This window comes from Lepidothrix coronata, unplaced genomic scaffold (genome assembly GCF_001604755.1).
Source record: "Lepidothrix coronata isolate B3197 unplaced genomic scaffold, Lepidothrix_coronata-1.0 Scaffold4, whole genome shotgun sequence".
In the NCBI taxonomy this organism is placed as follows: Eukaryota; Metazoa; Chordata; class Aves; order Passeriformes; family Pipridae; genus Lepidothrix; species Lepidothrix coronata.
In genome coordinates, this window is record NW_016690184.1 from 10,396,690 (window position 1) to 10,416,775 (window position 20,086).

Below are 20,086 nucleotides of genomic sequence, written 5' to 3' on the forward strand. Positions count from 1 at the left end.
ATATCGACTACCTAAAAAGACAAATGCACAAAGAATGGAGGAAGACATATATTCTAAAGTGTCAAATAAAACTCCCCACCCTATGCTTTCTTAAACACAGTCAAAATTACTTTTTTCTCTTCTACGATAAACTGTTCCCTGATATGATGATTTAATTTTTCAATCAAGTCAAAGCTGGACTTTCACTGAAGACAAAACTTTAAAAAAAACCCCACCAACAAAATGAAGATGTTTTATTGATGATGTGTGTGCATGATGATATTGTAACTTCTTAAAACATCTGTCAGAAGAGTGGAAACAATAACAGATGTTAATATGAAAGGCTGAAACAACAACAGTACATTTGCCTGCACATTCCTGAGCCGGTATAACATGGGAAAGCAGTTGCTTGGAAAGCTGTCATTATTTCCTCTTGTGTTGTTTAGAATAGACTTATAAATGCAGTCAGGTGTTACCATCAGGAGGAGCTGACAGTTTGTGGCAGTATAACCCTTGTCTTCCAGTGAGCAGAGAAATACAGTGGGAATTGTTTCCTGGCTGCCTTGAAAGTGACAGCTTTTAGCAGAAATATTCAGACTTCTTAAATGTAGTATGCGGTTAAAGATTAAGAGCTAATCTTTTATTCCTAGTTGCTTTTGCATTGCCAAGACTTTCTCAATTCACCAGTGACCTAATTTTTAAAAATAAAAGTATTGTGACATAGCCATGATCCAAAGCCTTGGCACTGTGAGGTTCATGTTTGAACTTGATGATCCTAGAGGTCTTTTCCAACCTAAATGATTCTGATTCTATGACATGCTCACTTCATCCCCTACGGATGTTTTCAGACCACAGATGTGAACAAGGAAAATTGCCCAACTAACATGAGTTTATGCCATATGGAAAACTGATCCTCTGAATTAGGCAGGGACCTTTCTACAGCATTTAGTGGGAGATTTCAACCCTTTCTTTCCATTGTGGATGAGCAGCAGTAAGAGCACTTTAGTGCGACCCGTAGGCAGTGGCAAGGCTTAGCTTGCTCTCCCTGCACAGCTTCTGTACATCCCTGTTGGACCACTTCATCTTCCACTCCCTACACCCATAACTCTTCCCCCACTGGCACTGGCCAAAACCAGACTGTCTCAAGTTCTTGAGCACATTCACAAACCCCAGTAACTAATTTAGATCATTGTTGCTGTTGGCAGCACTATTTTAGTTTGTATTCCTTTCTTCTGCTCTTTTGTGTTTTGTTTTTACAAAGTATATGGGTTTCTTTTAATGTGACATCTCTGTGCAAACGTATGCATCTAAGGAAGGCAAAAGAAATTTATTGCATTTTGGCTAATACAGAGGAAAGGGGAAATTGCCTACATAATGAAACAGGAGATGCAGTTTTAACTGTGTCGTTTCTCTCTCGTCTCCATAGTACTGAATACACAAATATAAAATATATAATCTACCTCCTCCTTCAAACATATCAACGTACAATTAAAACCCACAAAGCTTGACAACCTGTTGTCAAGTTGTTTAAGCAGTTGTTTCAGAATCTGACAGACAAACTTATAAACAAAACGTAGAGCACCAGATTGTGGAATGAGGCAGCATTATCACATGGCTTCCTCAGTTATCTCAGAATTTGAAAAACAAAAAAGCAGAGGAATACTTTTTGTCCTTGAATAAATAACAGTTTAATTACATTATAGAAATAAAATATGATATGGTAGGAATACACTGAAAATCTTACAGAAATACTATTCTGCTACTGGTAGGTAAATGGTCAAAACTACTTTTCATGACAATCTGAACAGTACTTGTGTACAAACTATTATACAGGTTGCTAATGAAAAATATTCCAACAGTTGCAAGGATGTTACCAGCTGAAACAAACATCTAATGATACAATATTCTTCTAAGAGGAAGTAATAATGTTAGATTTACAGACAATCAAGAGTTATGTTCTCCACTTCAAAACACTGGAAATAAAAAACTCAGGTAATTCTATTTCTTTACCTCATATTCTCACAAGGAAGGATTTTCCTTTCACTATGAAATAGCATCCCAAGAGACCCTGGAAACAGTTTATTCAAAGGTAGTATTTGAGATGTCACAGCAACTTCAACAATTTTCCTAGTCTACAATTACAGACTTTTTAGGCCACTGCTTGTACAGATGACTTTTTCTCACTTATTTACATACATTCAACCCAATAACAGCAGGTAAAATGCACTGCCTATCTCACAACAGACATACTAAAATTTTCATCAAAAGGCCAGTGCAAGAAGATGTGGATAGTGATTGCACAGCATTGAGGAGATTATATTATACAAATATACAATCAGACTGTTGAGAATCTAACTCTGCACGCATGTGACACAGATGGTCTTCTCGGTAGATACGTGACACTTGGAGTTAGTACACAGACGTAACTGCAACAAGGGTTGGTTGGTTGATGATGATGGTGTGGGTGGCCATGGAACACAATATCGTTTGGCTGTGCTATCACTAAGTGAGGGTAGGCAACCGCAAAGTAGGAATACCTAAAGCTGAAGTTTAAGTACAGCTTTTCTTGGAACGGCAGCAGATTTTTCTAATGAAAGAATAGTTCTACTTAGTGTGCAACATGTAAGGAAATTGTTGCCGACTCTTAATAAATGGTTCTAAGTGAACCGATGCAGTTCCCAGAGCTTTAGAAAAACTCATTATGCAAATAAATGATGATGATAGACACTAACGTTTCACAGGATGCTATTTCTTATTATATCAGTAAGCACCAAGTTAAGTGCCAAGACAGCCCCATTGTCCCATGACTTATCATGTAAAATTTAGAACTTGAATGCACAAAGTCCACAAAGTTTGCATTTAATTCACAAGAAGACAGTTTCAAAAATGGCTCTTAAAATACCTTTACATTTCAAATGGGCTTTCCCCCCCTCCTGCCAGAGGACTTCTTTAGAATGGATTAGACCTAGATATAAGGAAGATCTTTCAGGAGGACTTGTACAACCTCTGGGAGTCCTCTGCAATACACACGTTTTGGCTGAGTGTGGTGGGCCTCTTGAGAGCATGGTGCCCTGCCCTCTCACCCAAGTAAGCTGCAGGGGAGGTGGGCAGAGGAGGAAAGTACCCCTGCCTCTTCCAGCTGTTGCTCAGAACGTGACCTGATCTGATCTCTGAAATATCACCACTCATCAAGCCTGAACTTGGAGCCACTTGCATCCCTGCAGAGTCACTGGCTGAAATGGGCTGGGCTGCTCTGGCCTGCACTGAGGCATTAGAAATGTCTCAGGAATGTCATGGCAGCCAGAGACCCTGGGCTGCTGCCCTCCCTCCCCCTCTACGTAAGACCAACGACGAGTGGCAGGGCAGCGTGGATTTTGTTCCACTCACCCTGTGCCATGGAGAAAGTCACCCCGTTGTGGCAAGTGTCAGGCCACTAGAAGGCTAAGCTGTGTTTGCAGCTATTTTGGCAGAAATCAGTCAGAAGGGTGAGGGAACAGTCCAAAAAAGCAAGGCAGCAGAGAAGAGGACCCTAGACCTTCTGACTCAGAACAGAATTACAGAATATCCATGCCTCAAAGACTACCTCGTAATATGTTCCTTGTGACAGTCTCAGGTGGCAGAAACTATCCCACCATGGAACAGAGTCACCATCTTCCTTCAATAGCTTCTTCCTTGAAGATGGTAGTGTCAAACCTTGTCACTGGTTTCAGCGAGACTCACCTCATTTCAAGCTATCAGATTTGACTACTGACAGCCTTAAAACAAACTATCATTTACTTCTGGCTTTGTCAGTTTTCAGGAACACCATTGACAGCCACAGCAATTGTCAGTGCGGGCTCATTCCATGCTCTGCCTCTTTTTTCCCCTTATTCCCAAGAACAACTGAAAGGTTGCTTTCTCTAATACATTGATATACATCTCAGAGTGGATCGAGATGTTCTTAATATGGTACTTTCATCAGTAATCAGTTGGAAGAACTCAATTTTAGAAATAGAATTCATGTGCAAAGCGTGCAACAAGAAATACAGTTACATTTGGTTATAGTGTCCTATCTTAGTTATGCTACCATGACTCACACTGATTAGTATACTTACACACACACACACACGCAAACACACGTACACACACAGATATTTATTTATATACACGCTCACACAATAAGAAAATGTCTAAGTCTGACAATATTTCCTCCTCTTTTAGTGAAGACGGAAGTTTGGCATCTCAGGCTCTGAATCTGCTTAAACCTGGGATACAGGAATGTGACACACTTCAAATATACATCAACTGCACAGTGATAACATGGCACTTTGAGTCTGACACATGCTGTCTTCAGTGGTCCAGCACCAACACGTGGCTTAAAACCAGTTACCCATTAAAGGAGCCAATATCCAGGACATTTGCTTTTCAGTGTTCGTATTCACGCAACACCCAAGAGCGGGGCAATAGTCTATGCAACCATAAACATCCTTCTGCATAAATGCAGTGGTATTTAAAAGTCTGAACCAGTGCTTTCCTTTCTCATATTCCTCCTCTATTCCTATGTTGCTGTTACTCTCATATGCATGTGAAAATAAAAGGTAGTCGGGAAATAATTTTAGTAGAACACAAAGCCTCTCCTCTAAGTCCACAGAAGACCACTAAAAGTATAAAATTTCATAGGAATTCTTCAAATACAGTAAGTGTTTTCAATGGGGTTTACATATCACGTTTCACATTTTCACAGAAGTCTACCTTATCACTTTGTTTAATTAGACAAATATCAATAACACGTAATAAAACAGCATACAATTCACAGGACACGACACATTTTACAAAACCTCTAAAACTCAGCACTGCCGTGTTTGGAAAAAATCAGAAACTCCTATTACAGACATGAAATACACTTCACATGGAAATGAACATCATGATTACAAGGCTTTTTTTTCTTATTTGATGGTATTGGTTTAGAATGCATTATTTTTCAATTAGGTTTCACAATTTTTCTTCACACTCCAAAAGAAACCATTGCTAACCTGGTATTTTCTCTGTGCTCTTTCAGGAAACATTATTATTCAGTAAACACTTTTTGAGAAAAAACTTGTGAAAATTTAGCTTGAACACCTAATTGTAAAACCTGAAGAACTGGCTGATGGTAATGCTCTTAACACAATCATTGCTCAGCTTACAATGACAAACCAAAAAATATTACAGGAGGGTACAAACACGTTAAGCCATGGGTTTGGTTTTCTCTGTTGTTGATTTTTCTTTTTTTAAACTAACTCCTTCTCTCCCAAGCTGAGAAGTTTCTGACTTACAATGCTTCAGCAGTTGTGTCTGTGGAGACAGACATGGTAACTTTGGCAATCTTAACTGTGCTCTTAATGCAGCTCTCGGCAGCCCTGTGCACGTTCCCCGCGTTGTTGGCGTGTTTGTGCTGGCAGTCAGACTCCATGCTGTTATCAAGGGGCTGTGCCGTCCCTTTGCAGGTGGGGAACATGCTGCGGAAGGCATGTCGCAAGTCCTTGCTCCTCAGAGCATAGATGATGGGATTCACTGTTGAATTCAGCAAACAGAGCATGCTACAGAAGGCAAAGACAGTCTTGATAAGCTTGTTCATTTTCCCAAAGACATCATACACCATGATGGCGAGGAGAGGGCCCCAGCATATGATTAAAACGACTAGAATAAGGACCAAGGTTTTGGCTAACCTGATGTCCATACGAGTTTGATCAGGCCTAGTGATCTGTACCTTACCATCCTCTGTTGACTGAACGATTATGCTTTTCTGTGTGCCCCGCTGAAGCATTCGAACAGCATGGCTGTGAGCCTTCCACAGTATGTACATGTAGGCATAGACAATGAACAACAAGAGGACGCTGGTGACCCCAATCCAGAACATCAGGTACGTCTCATCGATGAGAGGGAATATGTCCGAACAAACAGAATTGAGCTTTTTGCAGTTCCAGCCGAGCAGAGGAAGAACGGCTATTACAATAGCAATGGTCCACATCACACAAAATGCTACGACAGCCTTTGGTCGGGTAACAATCCTTTTGTAAGCTAGTGGCCTGTGTATAGATATGTATCGGTCTATTGCCGTGAGGAAAAGGCTACCTACGGAGGCGGTGAAGGAGGCTGTAACTCCACCCAGTTTGAACAAGAAGACGTTGGGGCTATCTTTCCGGTGGAAAACATGGAAATCCACAAAACTGTAGACAAAAATGACACTGCCCAGGAGGTCGGCCACAGCCAGGCTGCCAATGAAATGGTAGGAGGGTCTACACCGGAGACTTCGGGAGTGGAGGATGACACACAGAACGAGGAGGTTCTCTAGGACCGTGAAGGTGCCCAAGGTGAGCGACAGCACAGCGATGGCCAGCTGCTGGCTGGGGTTCAGGATCATAAAGCACTCCATATCCATAAAGTTCTCCCCGCATTGTATATTCTCCTCATTATCCTTAAGTGTGGACAGGGACTTGTTGTAAAACTCTGTGATGTTGACCTGATCTGAGGGAATAATGCTCAACAGGGGATCATCTCCTGTAGTCATTTTTTCTTGGAAAGGATCACCCCTGAAGGAGGAAAGAGGGAACTTCTGGGGGTAGTACCCTAGCTTGGATGCCATGTCGCCTTTCATGTCTTCGTACTGGATGTCGTTGGAGGCCACGTAAAGGAGATCTGTCGTGATTGTTCGGAAAGTTGTATCTGCGAGGCCATCTAGGATTGACTTCATAACCCCAGTCTTGTTGGTTTCAGAGAGACTTGGGGGACAGAAAAATGCATCGGAGGAAATCCTATATGGGGAAAAGATCAGACTTCATTAACATAAACAGGGAGACAAACTCCATAAACAATTCAGTTGAACTATGTCAAACAAAATCAACCCTTCTCTTATATTCAGTGCAAGTCTAGACTTTGCCACTGTGGGAATAAGGGTGGGTTGAACACTTAGAAAGAAATCACCTGGATTTCACCAAAACCGAATTACATTAAGAAGTGACATGAAAAACAGAGGCACAGGGAATCAAGTGTTTCACAGGAAAGCAATTCTCATTTCTCATCAAAACCTTCTGAGCTGCTCCACCAGAAAGATATTTTTCTCTAGATCTGAACTTGACTTCTGATTGCAAAGTACCTTGCAGACCAATACTCCTTGGGCTTGCTTCATTTAGATAACACCAAGTACCACTGCAGCAATAAACTGAATCATCACCTTCATTACTTTTCTTTGAAAAAGCACCAAGGGTTTTGAAAACTTGACAACAGAGAGGCAATGGAGACAGAGCCACGCACTCTAAATTTCACAGTTCACCCAATATGCCTGTATATTCACATTAGCCAGTTACAGCAATCTGAGGTCTACTAACATCCTGAATTTGCTATTGCAAATTTATTAGCAAGGGATTTAACCTACAAATATATAGCTTCATTACATTCATACACAAAGATTACTCTATTTCTTCCTTCTGCTAAGCAAACTAAGGTAACTGGGATGTATGGGCTATATGAGGGAGGCGGGTTGTTACCCAGCTCTGTCCACAGTTTCAGGAAAGGTAACCAGCACTGCTAAGTCAGTGAGAGAATCAGTGATCTGCCCTGTATGGACCAGAAGTCTCAACCAGGGCCATTCACACTTGTCTAGATAAACATGGAACCAAGTTTAGGGCAGAGTGCAGCTCTGGCCAAAACTCCAGGCAAAAGGGACCAGGAGCCACTGCTTCTTGTGAGAAGCATGGTAATGTAACTTGTCCTGCTGTGGACACCCTCAAAAACATTCTGTCCCCTCAGAATTGGGGGGGACCTAGCAAAAGGTCCCCAGATAGTCAGTGGTCTGAGTCCTGTCATGTTCAGCCTTTGTTCATGGATAATGCAAGGTGCAACTCCTGGTCAGGGTACCCTTGGGAGAGGACCCTCACCAGCACCTGACAAGTCTTACAGCTCTTCTTATGCAGTACTCCTTTATATTACTTTGCCCATAGAAAATTCCTTGAATATGGATTGAACATCTGCTTTAGGGTCCCCTTCCACCACCTGAGTGAATGAGAGTGGTCTGAATGTAAATAAGAGTCAGAATTACTCCTTTTGTGTGTAACAGCTACTCTGCATCTGCTACGGGACATCTAGATGATTACACCAACAACAGGAGCAAAACCAAGCTGCTTCTTGGTTTTAGAATGGAGGAAATTGTTTGTGACACTCAAGAAATCCCAGATAAAATATATAGGCTTGCACTGACTTAACCTGTTCACTTTACACGAGTGACAATAAATGGCCAGAAAGGGCACAAGAGACTATCTGCTAAAACTCAGAGTACTGATCACCTCAACTCCTAAAGAGAAGATTTGCACAGTAGGTACCACAGTTCTGTTTTCCCATGAAAACTATTGGAAAGCAGAAAAGGATTCCTCTCTACAACAAAACCAATAACTTAACAGCCAATAACTTAAAAGCATAAGAAATCAGGAGCATTTCTAAAAGCAGAGATCATTTGGCTGACGATATATTTATCCTGCCTTGCTTATAGCATCTGAACACTCAAGACTTTTCCCAAAGTTCTTTAAAGTTTTGTCTTTCATTAAGCACGTCTGGACATTGATAGTTAAAGGGAATATAACTAAAGGGAACTTAGACCTTCAGAAGACACTGCAACTCCAGCGTTGCAAACAAGGACGAGTATAAACAAACCTTACTGCGATAGTCTTAACGCACAAAATATACTGGCTGAGTCAGCTTTTGCAGATATAGTTTGCTCAGCAGCTAACAATATAATTATTAGACAGACAGACAACATTAAGGAATTTAATTCTGAGGGTATGAGCAGTGAGGGAGAGAAATGTCACTGAAGCATACATTAAAAATGAACAACAATCATCTAATACATAAGGTACTTTTCCTCCAGAAGGTGCTTTACAGCTGTTCCTAGAGAATCTACACGTTGCAAAGATGACTCTGCTTAACAAATTTGCTTTGGGTGAAGTTTGGCAACTTTACACTTGGCATTATAACATTAGTTTTAAAATCAGAAGTGAAGAATGAGTTATTAATTTGAAAACTACCCAAAAATATTAAATAAAACAAGTAGTTCTAAAAACATGTTAAGATGGCTGTGGTATCCTCTGTTATTCCAGCTTATTTTTGACAGAAGAAAGAAAACCATTTTAATGATTAAAGCCACAGCCCCATGTCGAGAAGATTATGTTTGAGGAAAGCTTCAAAAATTGTATGCAACTGAGCACTTCTGCTAGACAGACAAACAAATTGTTATGAGGTAGCTGGTCCCTGCTGGAGTCATGTCAAGTATAGACTCGTCAGAATTAGGTGCCGTGCCTTTGTTTGAAATACAAATGAAAAAACACGAATTCCTGTGTGTTCTTTTGAAGGTGGCAGTGAGTTATGTGACAGTATCACTATGCATCCATATGCTATGCTAACAACACAGTTAATGGGATCAGGAGAGGCAAGTCTTACTTTGAATGTCAATGATTTTTTTTTGCCTCTATATTTTTACATTGAGATTATTACAGTAATTTCTACCTTATTGTATCTGCAAAGAGAGTTTTCTTTGGGAGTACTTGGGAGTTCATTAGTGATGTAGTTTAGGCTTTGGGGGATGCTGCTGACATTAATTTTGGTTTTGTTTGCTGCTGGGAATATCATAATTGGAAATTTCTAGCTGTATGTGTGCATGCACCTATTCAAGCAGCAGTTGATTTTTATTAAAGTTGCAGTAAAACAACCATTTGCCTGATCTGGAATTGCATTTTACAGGAAATTCATTTATTTTAATTTAGATACCAGCTTACCCCAGTATAAGCTCACTACTGAAATGCACTGAACAGATCGGCGAGGTTTTCCATGGCTGTCTAGTGAAAACAAGACTGGACCTTTGGCACTGTGGTTATCAGGTCACAGTCTGAGATGCTGTACGATTTGACATAGACTGAAAAGGCAATGGCAGAAGCAGTGGTCTTGTTCCTGGTCTTTTCATTTGGTCAGGTGCACATCCCAGTAACACACATTTTTTTTCTCTGAGCTTTTCTGTCCAAGCCTGGCATGGGGAGCAGACACTGCGGACAAACACAGACACTCCTCCATGCAATGTGGCCACACTGCTCTTTGCAGTTGGCTTCAACACAACCCAAACCCATACAGCCCAGGAACACAAACCTATACTACTCAACACCCATGGTGATCTCTACATTAAATACTCCAGAAGCCCCTGTGGCCTCTCACAGCCTCCATAGAGAACATGCATCCCCCACACAGATCTGTCCTCTCTGGATAGGGCTGGAGTGATGGCTGTGTGCTGTGGCAAGGTCCCCTCACAGACAGGACAGCAGTGATGAAGAGCCACCCTGCCCTGCCAGATGAGGGAGAGCGTGCACTGACACCGGTAATCAAAATTTCTGACGTGTTTCCACGACTGCACGCAGCAATTCACAGCAAATACTGAATTATGATTACAGATAAAAATTAAAAAACAGACAAAAATTTCAAGCATCTTTTATCTTGAAGACCAGACCAGAAAAGGAAAAGCTGAACATCATTTTAGACCTTTCTCGGGTCATCCAGCAACTGCTGAAGGGCACTATCAGACCAGCTGTGCGAAGCGACTGCCACTAGATGGAGTGGCTTTGACAAACTCCCAGCTTAGCTGTCTGCAGAGACCTGTATTCAACTTCCTCCAGCCCTTTTTCCCAGCATACTTTACCGGTGATCAAATATGTGAGGTGTTAAACATCACCTGACGGTTGAAGACCGACAACTTTTTAAGACTTTGCCTTTGAAGTGAAAGACTGGTAACTCACCATCAAGGACAACAGGGAAAATTACACCTCCCATGGACTTCTTGTTGGTCCACAAGACCAGTTCACTTGGGAACAAGAACGTGACTTCAATAAAATGCTATTACCTATCTTCTCCTGCTGTTCTGTAGGAGAGGGAGGGCTGGAAAGTTTTTATCGTTGTCTATAAAAAGGGCTGAATTTATTATTATTTTCAAACCAGGATGACTGATAGAGCAATTTTAATAGCCTGAATAGAAACAGTGAGTATTTGTGTTCTTCCTTGGAAAGTAATTATGAGCAATACAATGATGCTACTGATAACTGCAAAAATGTTGACATGGCAAGAAAAGGAATCAAAACTAGAAAGGGAAATCCACAATCAAACCTTTCTAGCTTCTATTTTAGAAAATATTTTGATCTCCGTGTCTATACAGTTGTTCTATGATAATCACAGTTAATTAAGAACAGGCTAAAGGACAAGTAGGTAGAATTGAAACAAGTTTTGAATGGACAAAAATATGTAAATGTACTCTCCTTGCATACATGTTGTAAGGTTGCAAATTGTTCAGAGAAGGGCTTTATCTTCTGATAAATTTGCATAGTGCCCAGTACACTGGGACTCCTACCAAACTGGGTCCACAAAGTACCACCACAGAAGAAACAGAAATTTATACTTGTACGCAGTCAGCTGGAAAAGTGTGAGAGAAATGAGGTTTACCATGGTAACTGTTGGCCTTTAGGAATTAGAACTGTCCTATAAAATGAAAATTTATATGGCTAATAATTACCTTATCCCATATGGCGATGAACAATACTGCTTTGAGGACAGAACAAGGTTTCCAAGCCGGAGAAAGAAATGCGCAGACTGAGAAATGGCATTTCCAGACTCAGTAACACTGAGCAAGGAAAAAACACATGTTGACAAGAATGTGAAGGCAAAGTTACCCTTATCCTATTTACTGGTTTACTACTCTATCTCCAACACCGTGCTACTCCTAGGCTATAAATGGCAAAAACGCTGTCACTCCTAATTCAGGAAAACGTGCAGTCACTTCAGTCAGAATTTTCTCTATGTGAGGGATCAGGAAGGAGACAGACACTTGGAGAGGACCAAATGAGGGATGTTATCTTCTAGATACAGCAAGGCACTATCAGCTATGGGGTAAACTAGGGCATGCAAGTACTGAACCAAATTTTGTTCTTATGTAACATGATCGTATCTCTGGCAAGTTGAACCTTAATTAGCAAGAAGCCACAGCTACATGGTTATTATGTTAATTAACATACCGTTTGCACACTAGCAGAATAAGGGCTGGACTGTTCCAATTTGTAGGCAAACAGCCCCTACATGACACCCCCCAGCATCCAGCAGCCGACAATCTGAACAACAAAAACAAAAGAAGGGGGAAAACAGGGCATTAGTCAGTGGTGGACAATGTTTTGAAAAGAAATAACACTATTTCCTCCCTCCCAAGTTTTGTTGGTGAGATTTGTGTACCAGTTTTAGCACAGGTGACTTGCATGTACAGAGAAAAGGAGGCTGTGCCTTACCTCCCAAACAGCCAGGGCACAAACGTGTGTCTAAGATTAGAGAGGTTCAAAAGCAAGGCTGAAGTCCTGCTCCATTTGGTGCAGCCGAAGGACCCAAATTTTGCTCTCCTGAAAGGCAGGTCAGTGTGCTGGCAGCCACTACATTCTGCTGCTCACCTCTAAACTGCTCAGGTTGTTCCATGATGGATCAAGAGTTAAACATCCAGAAATAAAGGCACCAGGAGGGAGGGTGCACATCTGGAAAGTGAGAGGCTTAGCTTGAAGCCCCTTCTCTGAACTAAGCTACTCAAGGATGTGTCTCCTGCATCCCACCCAGGCGCAGGGGAGGAAGAGTGGGGACAGCTGCCCCATCTGCCTGTGAAAAATGGCCAAAACTCTTGAAGTCAGTCAAAAGCCCTCAGCTTATAAAATACAACCCTTTACACACACACTGCCTACCAAGTTGGAGACAAGACAAAGTACTGAAATCACAAACCAGCAAGGGGACCATCAGGCTCACATTAATGGGAAACTACAGCTACCTGCTCTGCCCAGCTTTTGGGAGAAAGAAGGGAAGGCTAAGGTGTCTATCTTAAAAATGTGGGATTTTAATATCTGTCACAGTTTATATATCTTAATTTCATCTAAAGATAAAACTTTGGAAGAGAATAAAGTGGCTTGCTAAAGTATGTAAGACACAAATCAAAGGAAACAACTGAGCAATCATGAAGCAATTGTGACCTGGTTGTTTGCTTAAAATCAGCTCCAGTTTAGGGACTGGAGTTCCAATAAATGACTTTCCCTTCTCCTTTCCAAATACAGCAGAATGAACAGGTAATACAAAAAGTTTGATACAATGCTATGGTATTCACATTTTAAAGAAAATGGAAGAGAACTCATTAAGCTGGTCAATTTTGAACTCTCAAACATTTTCACAAAAGGGTTTATCTTGGATTTCAATATTCCAACAGAAATTGTATAATTTCCAGCCTCTTCTCTAGCCATTCCCTAATGCCAAAAGGTGCATGCACTTACTACTGCTGAGCAGAATCGATATAAATGTTAAACAGGTACAGAGAAGTCCAGCCGGGTGCAAAAGAGATGGGAGCTGAACATTCATTCTCCTGAAAGTACCTAGAAGAAATGGCAGTTTAGTACACAATGTGTAGTTTAAGGGAGAGAAGTAATTTGAAATAACAGAGCAGGACATAAAAGATCAGGGTCCACTGGATGCTAAATGCCAAAGGTCTTCAGAAGAATGTAATGTCTAGAGGATGAAACTGGGGGGAAAACGCATTTATCAGGAAGCAAAAAAAAAGAGAAAGAGAGAACCACTCCAAGAAAACAGCTTCCATGTAATGGCCAGAGCAGAAGAGAGAAGGTCAAGAATTTGTTGCAGCAGAAAATATTAGTGAACTTTATTAAAAGAGTAAGGATTAGAGAGAGAAAGATAGCAAAAACATAAGGCTCCAGGGAGAATGCTCATAAACTGCAGAGAGTGTATGTCTGTTTTTTCATCCTCCTGCAACAAACTGGCTGTAACAAATTTTAATTAAAGACTTCATGAGTTAGCAAGGAGATGCTAAGAGCAAAGGTAATATGGGTTAAGTTTTTGGTGTGATGAGGATTGGTAGGAGAGAGGAAAGATAACTATTGTCCCCATACTGGAATTAAGACATCTCCAGGTGAGACAGAAGCAAAGTGGGGAAAGGTAAGAGAGGAAGATCCAAGTGGAAGAAGCCCCTGAGAGGCAGAGATGCAGAGAAAGAGAAGAGTTGCCTTTGTGATCACCTGGAGGAAAGCAGATCGGGTGAAGGAGAAAACTCACAAGAGAAACTCTCCCTCCTCTTCTGAGCTATGCAAACTTCAGACACCTCTGTAAGCTGAAAGATATAGCTAGTGGGATTTTTCAGATCTCACCATAAAGAAAGAACAGATCCACTGCTCTGCAGGCAGTGACTTGCTCTTTTGAAATTCCATTTCTGATCTGTACTCAAGCAACGAAGGAAGACGCAAAGGACTCTGAGAAGCCATCTTTGGTAAGGTCAGAAAAAAGGACAGCACAGTACGCACGGACAGTGGGGACCAAGCTGAGGACTCTCGGGAGAGATCAGTTGAGCAAATTTGGCCAGGGATATTAATTAAAATCAAACTGTTTAAGGAAAATGAAGTACAGGATATGGACCTTAGAGGTGAAAAGGAGAAGAGTGCTCAAATGGAGCCACTGAGTGACCCATACAGCAGATAAACACACCAGAACTGAAAAGGGGGTTTACATGCAATGACAAAAAGTTAGTGCATGGAAGGTCAGCAATACATTGCAAGCAACATCCCTTCTACCTCAGTCTTCAAGAGCCTACTTCTCCAAAAAATTATTATTAGGCCATCAAGTACTGGCAATGCTCAGAAGCTAGGTTAAAAAGGCTTTTTGCAAATGAGATGTCCCACACCATCAGCATTAGTGAAGGACAAAAATATGCACTCCAATTAAAAAATGTAATGCATTCTTTCATTTCTGGAACTGCCTGGCCTTTCATAAGATTTAAATAAGCTCAGATAACTGTCTTCATAGTTACATTCAAAATATAATGATATTAAAATATACTGCCTTCACACACACAAACAACTTGTGAAATTATTTGCCAGAGATATTAAGCCACTACACCAGATTGTTTGGCAGTGGTGTATGTCTTCGAAATATGCAGATGCTTTTCTTTTTTAAAAAAAATGAGAGAGCGAGAGAAGAGGAGAAGTGAGAAAGAATTACAATAGAATCTGATATCCAAGTACCCAGAACAATAAATTGTAGAGAGAATCCAACCAATATTACATCAGATTTGGAGAAATAGTTAAAATGTACTGAGAGATCACAGAATATTCTGAGTTGGGAGGGACACACAAAGATCATCAGGTCCAACTTTTTAAGTGAGTGGCCCATACAGAGATCAAACCCACAATCTTGGCATTATTAGCACCAGGCTCTGACCAACTGAGCTAATCTCAGGGTCGCAGTTATGACTTTTTATTTGTATGTGTGTATATATAAATATATATTTCTATGCATAAATTTACAAACAGGAATACAGAAAGAAAAAAAGTCCACATGCCTAGAGGAAGAAACAGTGCAGTACTGTTTGTCATGCATAAACTCAAATTTCAAGTGCTAGAGGACAAGCAGACAAGCTAGAACTTTAGATATAAAAGATACAGGCAAGATGAATATCCTTTTGAATTCCCTTATATACAGCCTTCCTGGGGAAAAGCGGGAATCTAAAACTGGTATATCTATCACTGAGTTATTTGCAGGTATATATACATATGCCATATGCCATCTACTTTTCCAGGCACATTTATGGTCTGGACTTCGGTATTACATTCCTTAAAACAGAGGTACAACTGACTAAAAACAATGATTTCTGAGAGCATGTTTCACATATTCAGCACAACAGGAAGGTGGGAGACCCCCAAGTCCCTAAACACAAACTTTGAAATGTTTCCTAAAGTGCAGAAAGATAGAAACTACTCCAGTGAGGGCTGAAAGGAAACTGACAGTACAGAACCGTTCCTGCTCAGGACTCTATAGTGAGTTAACATGTCTTTCTTAGGAATATACAATTGCCATAAAACAGTTAACACAGGATGAGGTACTATTTGATGCCATCTAGCCTCAACCTACACAAATAATACAACATCTGAATTGTATAAAACATGCAGTTTCACCAAACAGTCCAATCACAGTATAACGAGTAACCATTGTACTAACATACCCAGTAGTGAAATATATATTTTGTCAGTTATTTGGATGTTGCTAGTTTAATCAATAAAGGATGTTCCCCCTGAAGAGAGGCAGAACCAGGCTTGGGGTATGCATCACCATAATGCCCCTGCATGAGGCACAAATGGCAGAATAAAATGTGCTCCAACCTTATGTTGCAAACCCAATCATTTTTCATGAGCAACAACAGCACCTTCGGGAAAAAGGAAAAAAAAAAACGTTCTCTCTAACGAGAAATTGATTTATAAGTCATTACAACCATTTCAAAAGGACAGGTCATAGCTGGTTTCTGCGATCATTAACAAAGCCACGCACTTTCAAAGGGCCTCAGTTCTGGGGGGGAAATTCTTATCCCACCAAGAGCAATGGGATGTGCACTTTTGGTAGCAGTACAGTGTCATTCTAGAAATGGAGACATTAAGAGCAGTACTGAGAAGACAGTTGCCACATTTTTAATTTTGCATTAATAACAAATGCTCTCGCTGTCTATTCTGGCACATTTGCAAGCTTGCTTTTAGGTACAAGAGGCTGGTGTTCATTTCCACTATAGATAAGAAAACAAGAGCAGCCTTGTTATGATTAAAAGGTCTATTTCCCTCTGCCTTCTGTCTTCTGTGTCCATCTGCACAGCTGCTTTGAACTTGGCCAAATCCCAGTGTTAGGGTCACCCACAGGACATGTTTTAAATCATCATCAGACTTGTGAATTTGCTGCTAGAGAAAAATTTCCAAATTCTCACCTAAATGGTTGATGAGTAGTTTTGTAGAACATCCATTATTTTACATAGCCTAAACTATTGGGGAAATTGCACCAAAAAAAATTGCAGAAAAACAATTTACTGTTTCATGAGAAGACTCAGATAAAGACAATATAGACATCTGGAAAGAAATGAAGAGCAATCACTGTAGAGAAAAATGAATTCTGTGGATGCCTAGGTAGATGACTGCATGACTAGAGAGGTCACAAAGTCTGCATCTGAGAAAGAAGTTACAGTAATTTCTCTCTAAAGGTGCAGAATTAGAGAAACTAGGTGAGTGAAAGACAGTGCAAGAGACCTGCAGAACCATGAATGGCAATGTATTTGTAAAAATCTCAGGCAACACTAAATTAACAAACGGGTTTGGATTCTCTGTTGCCTCTTAATGTCCTCACCTACCTCTACTCAACAGAACTGAAAACCATGCCACCTCTCCCTCTCTAGTGTGTAACACTTTCAGCACCAAAATTCCCAGTGGGATGACAGTCTGCAAGCATTTTGAGCCTGCCACATTAAAGACTGATAGTCAGAAATGTCTTAAAAAAGAAAGAAAGAAAAAGTTATTTCTTTCTAAACTTCCACTGCCCAATCAGAAACTTGTGAACAGGGGAAGGGAAAGAAAGGCTTGTATTGGCTAAGAACTGCCATTCCCTAAATAGAGCATGAAAGCCTTTAATGGGGTCTTCTATGAAACTGAGCTAACATCATTCACCAAAGAACAACAGCCAGGATCAAAGGCATCCACCAGCCTCACAATACTGTAACCTGTTTCCACCTCCGAGTTTTATAGGTATTTTTATTTGATAGAATGGTTGGCAAGCTAAATCCACAGCAAATAAGTCAGCTTCCTTACCTAGCCAACACTTTTTTTCCCCTCCTGGCAACGGATGCCTGGCTCAGTCAAACAATTATTGCTTTTATCAATTTTGCTTTAAAATGGTTTTATTCAAATGGTTCTGCTTCTTATTCCAAAGACCAACAGAAAATAAAGCAAAGCTGTTACTGGTTGCTACAAAACTAATTTTAACCTCAAGCAAATCAGGAATTATACATTCATGTTCTGAACTGTTTAAAAATGTTACATTCATTTCTTTTATAACTGATTTAATAAACTCTAAGCCTGCATAATAAATATTCCTATTACAGTCACAGAGGTTTTTTTCCTTTCTTGGGAAGGGAAAACCCATGCTGGTGGCTGATATGAGGTGTAATGAGAAAAGAATTAAGCACACCCAAGTAATTTTTGCAATGTTGCACATTTTGTTATTAAATATCATACTCAGCATCACTCTGATTCTTTGAGTGATCCTGGTATGTGTTAACAGCAGTGCCACCCCTAGCAGAGAATGCTATATTCCTTTAAGAAACGGTGAACAATAACAATGAAAACAAGATGATACATCTAGGGGAAAAAAAAAAAAGAAACATTACTACACCTTTAACAGGTTAAAAAAGCCACACTATGTGGTTTTTTAAAAACTTGTAGATACTCAAGGAGTATTTTGTTATCTGACTCTATGTTATAGATGTCCCTTTATATTCTGAAAGAAAAAAAACATGTGCCAAAACTGTTAATCTCATCATTTGCTGCCACACGGAAAATAACACTGATGATAATTTTAGATAAAGAAGGAAAACTACGGACTTCATCTTCTGACACCATTTTACTTAATCAAACTGCAATCACAGTAATGAGCTCTCTCCTACCAAAGGCTTGGTACATACCTCATCCAGGGGTGTTCTCAATGGAGATTTGCAGATGCCTTTGAGACAAAAAGATGCCCATTTAAAATAAGCCCATCTGGCTCAAAATTATTTCTCAACAGCTGAAGATTTCACATGACAAACGCTGCGTGAAGTTTAAAAGGCTCACTGTTTTTCGGCTCTCTCCCCACCATAGCTCCGAATTTCAGACAAAAACCAACCAACCAACCAACCAAAAAACCCTACCGGGATATTCTGAGGATGCCCGGACTCCTAAGTGACATCTTTTAAGGGAACATCATTGCGCACAAAATTACGAACCGCCTTTTATTTCGGTTACAGCGTCAAAGGTAGAGTTTAGGGAGGAAAAGTGCACGTGAAAGACGGGCTGAATACCACCCGCTGCAAATCACCAGTGGGTCAGGATGAGAGGAGAAACCTCCGATGTCAGATAAGGTCCTGTGGGAGCCCGGGAGGCTGCCGGCTCCGCGCACAGAAGAATAGACGCGTGTTAACCGTAACGCCACCAGCCTCCCGCACCCTCGCCCGCTGAAGGGCTCCCCTCGGCCGCCGGGTCTCCCCTCCTTCGGCCGGGCTCGCGAAACCAAACCCCGCTCCTCGGACCACCAGCTTTTCCCGGGTGGTCCCGGGGCACCCTCCAACTGGTCCCAGCAGCCCGAGGCGGCGGCGCAGGGCCGTGCCTGGGGTAGGGGCGAAACCCGCGCTCTGCCCTGCCCCCGCCGCAGCGGAGGTCGCGATCGCCGCGGGACTCAGCGGCAGATCCCGGGGAGGGATGCTCCGCAGGCAGCTCTCTCCCCTCCGCCCGCTCCGCCGTCGGGGCAGGCGGTGTCATCCCCGTCCTACCCACGCCGTCAACAAACTTTGAGGGGGACAACGGGTCCCTGGCCCTAGACCGAAGGGCACTCGCGGGTCCTTCCCGCTCCCCCTCCGCGCGCCGTCCTTACCCTCCGCACGGCACCGGCCGCGTCCCCCGCCCGCTCCGGCCGCGCCGACCCCAGGCAGGGAGCGTGAGCGCCGCCCCGCCCGGCCACCCCAGCACTGGGGAGCGCCGAGGAGGCGGTGCCGGTGAGGGGAAGGAGGAGGTGGGAGACTTCTCCCCCCGGCTGCCTCCCTTTCTTCCCTTCCCTCCCCTCGGCGCCTCCTTTCCGACCACCGTCGCCCTCGCTCGCCCGGATCAGGCGGCACGCCGGGCTCCGCCACCCTGCCGCCGCCGCCGCCGCCGCCGCTCCATGTGCCGCCCGCCCCCTCCTCCTCCGCCGCCTCCGCCCGCCGCCGCCTCGGCGCGGGGAGGCAGCGCGGGAGCCGCCGGGCGCCCGGCGTGGCTCCGACACACGCCGCCGCTGCGTCCCCCGCTTTCCGCCCCGCTCCGGTCCCATTTATGAAGCCCGGCGCCCATCACGTGTCAGTGTGTGCCTTTTGTCCCGGCCCTGGCAGCGGCGGAGGCGCCCTGCACGCGCGGGCAGCGCCGGGGCGGACGGGCGGCGGCGGCCAAACTTCTCCCGAGGGCAGGGACACGGGGACACCCAGGGACACGGCGGGGGCGGGCGGCGCAGA

General features: G+C 42.4%; 1 protein-coding gene across 6 annotated transcripts; it reads right to left on the minus strand.

Moving 5' to 3' along the window:
* Positions 1 to 1,642: 1,642 nt before the first annotated feature.
* Positions 1,643 to 19,681, minus strand: CNR1 (cannabinoid receptor 1). Of its 6 annotated transcripts, XM_017825984.1 has the most exons (5): positions 19,477 to 19,512; positions 18,533 to 18,570; positions 12,033 to 12,125; positions 11,534 to 11,641; positions 1,643 to 6,752 (listed from the first exon to the last, which is right to left on the minus strand). In XM_017825984.1, exons 2-5 carry the CDS (start codon positions 18,535 to 18,537, stop codon positions 5,270 to 5,272), a joined length of 1,689 nt encoding a protein of 562 aa, XP_017681473.1. In that variant the 5' UTR covers positions 18,538 to 18,570; positions 19,477 to 19,512; the 3' UTR covers positions 1,643 to 5,269. The 6 variants fall into 6 exon arrangements, with proteins under 6 accessions (XP_017681473.1, XP_017681512.1, XP_017681523.1 ...); XM_017826023.1 differs by lacking the exon at positions 18,533 to 18,570 and having other exon boundaries at positions 19,477 to 19,681; XM_017826034.1 differs by lacking the exons at positions 11,534 to 11,641; positions 18,533 to 18,570 and having other exon boundaries at positions 19,477 to 19,681.
* Between the last annotated feature and the right edge of the window lie 405 nt (positions 19,682 to 20,086).

Coding starts and splice junctions, on each gene's coding strand:
- CNR1 (XM_017825984.1), bottom strand. Junction 11,642..12,032: donor ATTCTGCTAGTGTGCAAACG/GTATGTTAATTA, acceptor TTCCTTGCTCAG/TGTTACTGAGTCTGGAAATG. Junction 6,753..11,533: donor TCATCGCCATATGGGATAAG/GTAATTATTAGC, acceptor TTCCCCATATAG/GATTTCCTCCGATGCATTTT.